This window comes from Scomber scombrus, chromosome 7 (genome assembly GCF_963691925.1).
Source record: "Scomber scombrus chromosome 7, fScoSco1.1, whole genome shotgun sequence".
Lineage (NCBI taxonomy): Eukaryota > Metazoa > Chordata > Actinopteri > Scombriformes > Scombridae > Scomber > Scomber scombrus.
This window is the reverse complement of record NC_084976.1, coordinates 14,571,095-14,582,319: the sequence shown is the minus strand read 5'-3', so window position 1 is coordinate 14,582,319 and position 11,225 is coordinate 14,571,095. Positions and strand designations below refer to the sequence as shown.

The 11,225-nt window shown below is 39.2% G+C and overlaps 1 protein-coding gene across 1 annotated transcript; it reads left to right on the top strand.

Moving 5' to 3' along the window:
* Window positions 1-6,659: 6,659 nt before the first annotated feature.
* spaca6 (sperm acrosome associated 6) lies at window positions 6,660-10,280 on the top strand. Its single transcript, XM_062422993.1, has 8 exons — window positions 6,660-6,873; window positions 7,041-7,127; window positions 7,341-7,412; window positions 7,674-7,697; window positions 7,787-7,864; window positions 8,391-8,494; window positions 9,230-9,386; window positions 10,031-10,280. Exons 1-8 carry the CDS (start codon window positions 6,660-6,662, stop codon window positions 10,216-10,218), a joined length of 924 nt encoding a protein of 307 aa, XP_062278977.1. The 3' UTR covers window positions 10,219-10,280.
* Window positions 10,281-11,225: the final 945 nt, after the last annotated feature.

Here is an 11,225-nt window from a genome sequence, read left to right as displayed (position 1 = left end):
TACTTTACAAGTAAAAGTCCTGCATGAAAAAGTATTAGCAGCTTGATACAGTTAAAGTATTGCAGTAAAAGAAGTGGTTTGGTCTCCCTGATTAACATATTATTATATATGACATCATTAGATTATTAATACTGAAGCATCAGTGTTAGAGCAGCAAGTTACTGTTGTAGCTGCTGGAGGTGGAGCAAGTTTCAACTACTGTATATACAGTTAGCTAGTTTAGTCCAGTAATTCTCAACCTAGGGAATGGGCCCTTCCAAAGGGACATCAGATAAATCTGAAGGGTCATGAGATGATTAATGGAAAAGGTTCTTTGATTTTTGGTGAAATATTGGCTCATTTGACCATTTATTAAAATGAAATGTGAGAGGTTTAGAGGGGAAAATCCCTATTTGGTGGAACTGTTAACAACTCATGGACATCTGAAATGTGACCCTGACTACACATTAATTTTTGTAAAATGTCAAAAGCAAAAAAGATTAGAAACCAGAATGTGTTGTATTTTAAAAGCTTGTCATGTTATCCATTGTGTCAAATCTTCATCTGAAGAGTAACTAAAGCTGTCAAATAAATGTAATGTTAGATGTTAGTGTTTGTGCACCGGAGGCTTCAAGTTTTCACGTAACACTTTTGTAAGTTCAATATTGGTTCCGGATTGAGCTCAGAGAAACTTTCCACTTTCAGCAGATAAATGTGAAAACATCCTTCTAGTGTCAAACTCTGCACATACATCATTCTGCACAGTGAAGCTCAAACGTTCTCTTTAAGAGAGATCGATGTGGTTAGTTGTCCTCACATTTGTCTCAATTTCATAGCCTTCTTTTTTTTGTTAGCCAGGTTGCTATAACACGACTCAGTCACTCACTCGCTCCTTCAGGCCAAAAAAAAAAAATTTTCTTTGTCAAATTCTCCCATCATTTGCTCTAAATGTGCAACACATTGGTTAAGTTCTCTGTTATACAACATGGTCAGAACACTTTAGTGCCATTAATGATGCTTACACATCGAGTGTAGTGTTTATGCTCCATCTCGCTGAACAGACAGCCAGTCAGTGAGTCTAAATTAGATTTACTTTCATTTCTGAATTTCCCTCAGGGATGTATGATTTTGTTATCTGGCGACTGCAACGGCAACTCTCTGTCCTCTTGGATATTAAAGCAAGTGTTACAATCAAACTGCCTTTCGACATCTCAGTTGATTGACCAACAGAACAGAAATATTAAAGTATAAAGATATCAGAGGACTAAAAAAATAGAAGAAATGCAAAACTGCTGCATTTTCTTTGTTTATGCATGTAAACTAGCACGCAGCTGTGGATTTCTATATTTACTTTAAATAACCTGCCTCCTGTGCTCCATTTCTGCACAGTCTGGAACATTTTGGTTGTACCAAACAGCCAACATATTGTCCACCTCTGATGTTAAACTGTATAATCAACACACATTCTTGTAATTGGCAAAGCTTTCCACAATGGGTTTATTTAGTGTGTTTGATGTCACTCCTGCAATTTACAGTTGTGTTGGAGCAACACTATAAATCCTGTAATCAATTTGATGACAGTATGATTGCTGTACACATAGGAGGAGGCAGTAATGTCAGGCTCTCAGGTTCATGAGACTCCTGGGCTTCATATTTTCTCTCTATTCTCATCCTATTAGAGGATTCTGACCCTCCCCCTCCATCCCCACTTTCTACTAGCCTCCCTGACACCCCCCCCCCCCCCACGCACCACCACCGCCAGCCACCCATCTCTCTCTCTCTCTCTCTCTTTCTCTCTCTCTCTCTCTCTCTCTCTCTCTCTCTCTCTCTCTCTCTCTCTCTCTCTCTCTCTCTCTCTCTCTCTCTCTCTTCTCTTCTCTCTCTCTCTCTCTCTCTCTCATACACACATACAAACACACACATACACATGCACTCACTGCACTCTTATTCACTCTCTCTTTCCATCTCTCACACGTTCACACACATACACGTAGCTCACAGACTGGGGTGGGGGTGGGGGGTTTAGTGGGCTAGTAGAAACGTGAGGCTTGAAAAACGTGAGAAGAAAAAGAGGAGGATGGAAGGATGACGACTAGAGAGAGAGAGAAAGGAAGAGAAGAGACTTTGAGGTACAATGAATGCAAAGAGAGACGACTGGGAGGTTGAATGAATGTGTGTTTGTGTGTATGCGTATGCGTGTGTGTGTGTGTGTGTGTGTGTGTGTGTGTGTGTGTGTGTGTGTGTGTGTGTGTGTGTGTGTGTGTGTGTGTGTGTGTGTGTGTGTGTGTGTGTGTGTGTGTGTGTGTGTGTGTGTGTGTGTGTATATATTAGATAGCATGTGCATCAGGCAGTTTGGTGAGTAAGCGAGCATGTGAATGCACAGGTAAGCAAGATTTTTTCCTTTCTATTTCTCAGTTTGCAGCTCCATGTGTTTCTGCTACCAGCCCTATGGAGACAAAAGGTGAAGCACTGTATGGATGTTAGTGTTAGTCAGGTAGGTAGGTAGAGAGCAGAATAATGGAATCAATACTATTGTCTGTAACCTACCTGCCGCTGGGCTCGCTGTCTGGCCCCAGCACAGAGAGGGGGAGAGAGAGAGAGAGAGAGAGAGAGAGAGAGAGAGAAGAGAGAGAGAGAGAGAGAGAGAGAGAGAGAGAGAGAGAGAGAGAGAGAGAGAGAGAGAGAGAGAGAGAGAGAGAGAGAGAGAGAGCTGCTTCAGTACAGAGACTCACACAGACTCACACTCACACTGACTGGGAAAGAAAAGACAAGAAGAGGCTGACTGTAAGGTGAGCCTCTTTTTTTTCTTTTACATTTCACTCACAACATGAATGTTTATTTTTTTATGCAGAGCTGACATGCATTTGTATCTGAAACTTTTGCAACACTAATTCTTTGCACATTTTCCTTTGAAACAAGTATGCTGTATATGAATGAGTGTGTGCATGCTGCTTTTAACTGTATAAATGTGGTATTCTCTGTGTGCTTACACACGCGGAAAAGCCTTTCAATTAGTGTCTGGGCTGCATATTGTAGACAGGTCATGTCTTCGCTTCATGTTTGATCTGAAGCTCTGCACTTTAATTCTCACTTTCCTTTGAAAGCATTTTTTGTAAATCTGAAATGTGAAATTGTTTGCCTGTGATTTACCTCAATTTTATTTCCTTCTTACATCTGGGAGATACATTAGTAAAATTGGCTGCTGTCAAGGAATTTAAATGTTATGTCTGGTAATGTTGTACTATGTGCATTTACACCTACTGTAATTATAATGAATGTAATCAACAAGGAAATTTCCACTTCTCTTGTGTTATGTGGTATTAATTCAGTGTTGTTTTATTGATAGTGACATGAATGAAAGTATTTAAAACAAATCTTTAATGAAACCTCGACTGCAGACAAACCATTATTCATTTGTAGGTGAAGCGATGACAAATGTTGGCTATTCCCCCTGGTCTGATCCACCTGCCATGTCTGGTACATCCGACAAGGAAATCTCAAAGTCACACCTCTGTCTTCCAAAATCTTGAGGCCTGTCCTGTAGTTCATGAAGCACATGTAATGCAGTTCATTTGATGCGGCACGTGACGCATGCACATTGCACTTTTATTCACATTCACGCTACACTTGTGATGAAAACATGTTACCCTCATTTTTGTATTATAATATGTGCTTATGTCCCTTTTTCCATCACATATGAACATAATCTTTCCCAGTCAAAGTGTCATTCTGTCTGTCTACCAATGGGTGGCATCAGTTTCTAATATCTCTACGCAATTATTTTTCTTTCTTTCTTTACCAAAATGTTTTAATATATTACATTGAATTGACAAATAGTACAGTTTAATATTGTTGCAGTTTTAGTTTAAAGTGTAATGATTTGACTTTACATTAACAGGTGTACTGATGTCTTATATGCCCTTCTTGTCCCGCTCTCCTCCCTAAAAACCATCGAAGACTTCTTTCATCTGAACTGGTAAGTCGGTGCTTCAAATTTGCACTAATGAAACATGGTGCAAGATAATCTGAAGTGTTGCTTGCAGATGCTGTCAAAACTTTAAGACACCAGTGCAATTTAAAATTGCACAATTAAAGAAAGTTCAGACTGTAAATCGCTGTTAATTAATCTAAACGTTCACTCTGTGTACATTTTCTTCATAGGCAGTTGTGGAGAAAAGATCAAGAATCAAAGATAAACGTCCCTCTCAATGTAAGTAAGGTCAATTCTGGGCTATAATTCTGCTCTTATGGTTTATGTACGTCTAAAGCTGATTTTCAAAACCCTTTCAGCTCACTGAGCTTGGAAAAGCTATTAGACATTGTAATCTGTCAGTAATAGCGCAATAAATCATGTTCAAAATGTGCATGACATTTAACAACAGTTTAAAATTAATTGTTTCTCCTAAATTAATTGTGTCTCCTCCTTAATGTGCTAGACTGCTGCATTGCTGAGATATTTGTGCCTACTGTGAAAAACGTTACTTTGCCTCTGATTGCTGCTCTGCGAAGCAAAAGATTAGTACAGACGAAATGTAGACAAACATGTAATGATTATTTGGTAATTATGCACTTTATGTTTTAATTGAACTGATCGATTGTGCCCGGTCTGCAGTGAACCAGGAGACCAGACCATCGGTGCCGCAGAATCCAAATGTCAGATGAGGTCATGTCTTTGTTTCGGTGCAGCGACGATGCGGTTCTTACTTTTAATATGTTACTTCCCAGAGTTTTGTGTCTGACTTTTTTGTTGTTGTTGTTGTTGTTTGTTTCAAATGGCTGTGTACTTAAATCCTCTGTGGTGCATGATAATTTCACAGTATGCCCCTCTGTCCCTGAGACCCTTAACCTGTGAGGTCAAAGCAGGTCACAGGTGAGGTCCTCGGGAACAGGGCTGCATTCAGTTTCAACGTCCCATAAAAAGAATCATTATATAGAAGTTCTTACATATTCTTCTAACATGTTCTCTACAGTCATCTGTTTTTATTGGATGTTTCCTCGAAGACAAGAAAACCCTCCAATGATACAATGTGTGTCTTAGTATCCAGCTGTATGTCTATTAATTTGTTGTCTATGTCAGTATGTTTATCTGTCCAGTCAGAATTGAAACTTACCAACTTGGACAAGAAGACACACTCTCGTCTGGTAGCACAGACACACTCAGGGGGCCAACCCTATTGGCTGGCTTTGTGTTATAGCCTTTAACAAGGGCCACTAGGAAGACAGCCGGGGGTTGTGACCCCGTCGTATTTGTCACCTTCAAAAAACTGTTGGACTTGTTGCATCTACATCATGTCAATTTTTATGTACTTTGTGCTTGATATATTGCTGTGTATAATAAAAAATGGTCAAAAAAGAAAAATGTCCTAATTTCTTGCTCCACAGATGTTAAATTTGCAGTCTCTTAGTGTTCAGTTTTATTCTCTTGTGCATCTTTATGAGACGGACCCAGTTTTTATCTGGAGCACCATTTATTGAATATAAAGTGCAAGTACAAGGTTTTGTAAAGATTGCGTCCATTACTGTTTAACATTTGAGTTTAAAAGTTTGTCTGCACAGATCTTAAAAAAGTGTCCTTTTTTACAACTAGATTGTAAATGAGCAGATTTTCTGCTCATGTAAATGCTCTAGCTATGCATGAGAAGATATTATCAAAGTGTCCATGTTACTGCACACACACACTGTATGCAAACAGACATAATTAAATGCACTCTCTCACACACACATAGTTGGGATTTTACATGTCCGTCTGTCTGACTAGCTATCTGACTTTGGCAGTCCTGGAGCAGACTCTTGCCTAATATTGATTGGCTTGTCTGTGTGGAGACAGATGAATGCATTAGTACCCAGCTCACCCTGCCACTGGAAATATATTAAGTTCATATTTTACTAGGCACCCTGTCTGGTTGCCATGGAGATGCACCGGGAGTGAGGGACCAGGGAGGGGTGGGGGGTGATGGGGTTGGGAAGGAGGAGGATGGGAGACGAGTGGGGGATACAGGATGTGATGAGGCAGTCGACTTGATTTGTAGTCCTGCTCCCTCTTCCTCTTTCTCTCCCTCCGTCCGTCACTTGTGTCCTCTCTTACCTCTTCCACCTTCCTCTCTGTTCAACCTGATCTCATGGGATGGCGTATTCGCAGCTACTTTTCACATTTTCCAAACTCCACCAGCAAGAATGGGCACTTTTTCATTCTCACCACACACTATTCTATTGATTTCGTTGTCCCTTTTTTTCCCTGTTTTCTATTTGGCTCTGATTCTGCATCTTGCCATCTCCTCGCCACCAGTTAGACTTCAATTCATTATATATTTCTATAGGGTTTTCTTGCCGACACGTTTCCCACTTTATCCCTCTACTTACATAAGCATTTAACTCCCTCTTCATCTGCCCCTCTCCTCCCCACACTCACCCCCCTGCTGCCGCCTCCCTCCTTGGCTCACTCCATCTCTGTGCTCTGCAGTAAAACTGGTGCATTGAGGCAGCAGGAAATGGGGGCTAGAGAGACAATAGAATGGAGGGAAGTATAGAGGGGAGTCTATGATGCTCTCCTCTCAATCTCACTTTCAATCACATGTGGGATTCCTAGAATGTGAAACCTTGGAATCACTATGAGACCAGCATTTGAATAAAAACTGTTTATAGACAAAAACCTTTGTCAAGCTTGATACTCATGCTGAAAAATGTGCACGTCTGCTTTGTGGTTTGTGTGCATTAGCTTGCTGTTCAGCACATCTTTGAGCTGCTATCAATGCTTCGTTAATGTGCCAGACAGTCTTCGCCTGTGTTGGGGTCACATTTTGACTGAACACAATGTTAGAAATGTTGATTCCTGCTTCAGGAAGCTGGACCGTATATTCAACAACGATCAAAGAGTCATTCAAGCTGGCAGAGTGGGTGCGGACAAATGATCTTTCAAATTGTTTAATATAATGTTTTGAATTTGTGTTCAGAGCAAACACATTAAAATTAGAAAATCATCTCTAAGCAACAATTTGAAACCAATAACTGAGAGCATGCCCCAATCAGGAAGCTGGCTTGTGTGTAATATGTCCCTCTTCAAGGTAAAGGCTATGACAAACAGCTGAAGGAGATTCTGGATGCAGAGATCCTGCCCATGGCACAGGAGTTCGACAAAAAGCTGAATAACGGTAGCTAAACACCTGCACTGATAGCCTCATAACTTCACATGTAAACGACTCTTTACAGCATCAGAATTGTTAAGTAAGATCAGAAATGGAGTGGAGTTAGAAATTAGAAATTTTAAAAATGATGCCCTAAAGCGCACAATTTGAGCAGGATATGTTGAGCCAAATATTTCTGTCTTCCTCCTCCTCCTCCTCCTTCTTCTGTTCATCCATCAGACACAGTGTATGAAGAAAGGTTGCAGACAGCAGCAGACAATTTCATCGCAGCTGCCTCCAAACTGCCTAGAGGTGAGACATGGTCTCTTCCCTCTGCCTTCATCTTCTTATCTATAGTAAGGCCTATATTAGGTCATTATAGCTCCCTCTGATCTTTGTACTCTCACTCTGTAATAAGCTAGTTACAGTATGTTATTACAGCCTTTCAAATGCTGTGGAGAATAAAGGAAGCAGTCAGGTTGAACTGACATCTGGATGTTGGCTCCAAATAAAGTAATCTGATTGAAATTAAATTGAGTAATCTAAACTCACCATCTTTTGTTTATTTCACAGTCTCTGGATGTTTTCCTCCATGTGGTTAGTGCCTTTTCAATTCTTCGATTTCATAATTTCTGTCTTTGTAGAACTCTTCTTTTTAGAAACTGAAGAGTATTCGTTTCCATCAGGTTTTCAGAGTACAGGAGCAGTATACAACTGTATTACCTGCCAGTATGACTCCTGCAAATTCCCTCTTGACTGTCCAGGTGAGTATCACTAATGTGTCCAACATATTGGATTACTGATTCTGTTACATCACAAATTTCAAATGAGAAAATCAAGACTTGACACATTCTTACATAACTATATTTTCACCTTCATATGCATTCACTCTTGATCCTTGAAATCCTCTGCTTTTGATCCCTGAAATGCTCTTAGCAGAAAGTCAGGATTTGAATAAGAGACCAAGGCGATGTTTTATTTCCACACATTATATCTTTTGCACAGAGCCCCCAAGGTACTCTTTAAGTCCTTGGCTTCTTTATGCAAGGTGACAGTTGACTCCCACACACTGTGGTGTGCATATCAACCCTGTACAGCACAGCCACTGTTTAGCATATCATCACTTTTACTCCACTCCTCAGAGACTGGGCTTAAGTATTATCATTAAGGAGGGCTCAGACTGCAAAAGCTGCCCCCCTGTGAATGTTATCTGTGTGTATGTGTGTGTGTGTGTGTGTGTGTGTGCATGATTCTGCCTGTGTGCATGTGGGTGGCTATATGTTATTTCAGTTAAAGAAATTAAAGTAACAGAGAACAGCAGGATCCGTATGTGGTGCGATGTGCTGTTTCCATTACCAAATGGCATCGAGATAATCTGGAGGTTTGCAGAAGAGGTAGGCTCAGTGTATATTGCTTATTTATTATAAAGTTGTATTTTTATTAAACTGCACTCAGAAAACTGAGGGCAAGGTAGTATTAATCCATCACGTAAGGCTACAACCAACAAACATTTTCATTATCAATACATCTAACAATTTCTTTAATAATCAATTAAGTGTTCAATGTCTGAAGTGTTAGAAAATAGTGATGAATGTGGATCATTATTCCCGAAAGCCCAAGTTAACATATTCAGATGAGTTTTGTCTGAGCAATAGTAAGAATGCCAAAACTGTTGAGTTTACTGTCATGGACGAAAATAGCAAAAATTCAGATTTTAAAAGTTTTTAACATGTTAGCTAACCTAAATGATTCACAAGTTCTAGGAATTGTTACCAATCAATTTTCTGTCAATTGACTAATCAATAATCATTCCAACTCTAAAGTACGGTGTATAGACAGGGTCTGTTGGGGCCTAACTACAAACTTTTGCCCTGGGGCCCCATAGGAGTTTAATCTTGCCTTTGGCCTGGCTAGCTGTTTCTTCCTCCAGTCTGTATACTAAGCTAACTGTGTATTGACTGTAGCTTAATATTTAACCCAACAAAAAAACGGATACGCATATTTTCCAAAATGTCACACCATTCCTTTAGCACTGCATATTTTCTCATCATATAAAATCTGTTTTTTACATCTGTGTAGAGCAGCAGAAATGATCCCTGCTTACAGTATATTTATTTATTATTGGACAGGTGAAAACCCAGCAGGTGGATCAGTTTCAAGAAGTGACTGCGGGGGTGGACAAGCTCTATTCCATCCCTTCAACCAGCTTGCAGCATCAGGGCACCTACCAGTGTGAGATCTACTCAGGCCAACGATCTATTGTCAGGCTGTACTACTTTCTCACAGGTAACAAGTCACATTTTGGACTTTTCCAAGACACTTTTGGGAGAAAGACTTAATTATTGATAACGGTCAATGCTCTAACTTGGAAGATACAGATGCAATATTTTATTATTAACAAATAAATATGCTAAATATGATTCATCTACATCATCAAGTCAAAGAAGGCAAACTTCATAGTTTATTATATGTTAAAATCATATGGGTGTTAAAAAAAAGTGGAGCAAATTTAAATTATATCTTATAAAATTCAAGAGAATATAGACTGCTTTCAAACATAATGGGCTAAATGATAGCATTTACACACATTTACTTTTTACAGTCTTTTCTGATTATGCATTTGTTTTCTCTTTATGATTACAGTTTGTATTGTTACACCTACAACTCCTAAAACATTATCACTTGGGGTGTATGTACATTTTAGTTTAATTACATAACTAATGTGGTAAATTGATGACAGTAATGTATTAAAAGATACAAATATATTTGTGCAAAAATTCCATGAGAAGCTATAACTAAGTGATGAATTTACTCCCTAATAAGATTATTTTTGTAACTTCCTTATTCATTCATCTTCATCTTTCCTTGATGTCCTTAATATTTAAATATTCCTGCCTGCATATTCCTCATTTCAATCTCTTCAATCAAAGTGACCCCCCAGTTTGTGGCAGGCCACACAGAGCTGCAGGAGATATTTGACCTGTCTCTGCTCCCAGGAGGGCGGTTACTCACTGCGCCTGGTGGTCCTCTTCACTCCCCTCTCCTCCTCCCATCATCACTGCTTCTCACTGTCTGTTTAACTGCTTTGCTGCTGCTGTTATTCCTGACCTTGGGGTAAAACAGAGCTATTATGTGCACAATATCAGACATAAATAGTAAAGAAACTTGTATATACACACCCATCCAGTGAATTCAAGATGCTCTATGCCTATGACATATATGTCAGGTGTTATCACATCTCCCAATTTTTCTTTGGATGTTGCAGGGCTCTGCACTGGTCTTCAGCACCAGCGGAAACATGTCATGTTGAGCGAGCAAGTGGAGATGAAAATTTAGGATCCTGAAAACTGGGAAGATGCATGTAGTGTATATAATAAAGCCATTACATTAAGCCTCTGGTCTTCCACTGAGTGTTACGTCATGTCTTACAGAAAATCTGTGTGTGTGAGACTCCTTTCACCACTAGAGGGCAGGATGCTCATCTTTAGCGGTGATGCCCATACTGAGCTGTTTGCTCTACTGAGCTGAACATTCATTCTCATTTATATCAGACTGTGGTAGAAAATCTGAAATGTATTCATTTGCTATACTTACATGTACTAAATATTCACTAATTTTGATGAACTAGTGCTGTACTTGAGTACTTTGATTGTATTATTGCTACTGTATACTTCTACTTAACTACATTTCAGGCAAATATTGTGCCTTTTGCTCCATTAGATCCAACGACAATACTACTTACTTTGCACATTAAGTTTTTAGATTTTAAACAAATGATTAGCTCATAAAATATGATGATTTGCTGTAGATGACATTACCAAAATATATGCTGCTAAGCTATAGATTCAACTAAACCAGCTTCAACTAAATATCCTGCATCCATGTTAAGATATCAAATAATTCAATAATATTGCATAAGAATCTATTTTTCCGATTACACATTTGTACTTTCAGTTAATTAAAATTTTGAGTGCCAGATGTTTCCACTAAACTGATACCAGGTCTGAAAGATATTTCATATGAGGAGAGGATAAGAAAATTACAATTACCAACTCTAGCACTCGGGAGACATGATTGAGGTCAATAAGCTTGTTCATGGAATGTAGGAAATCACAGCTGAACCTG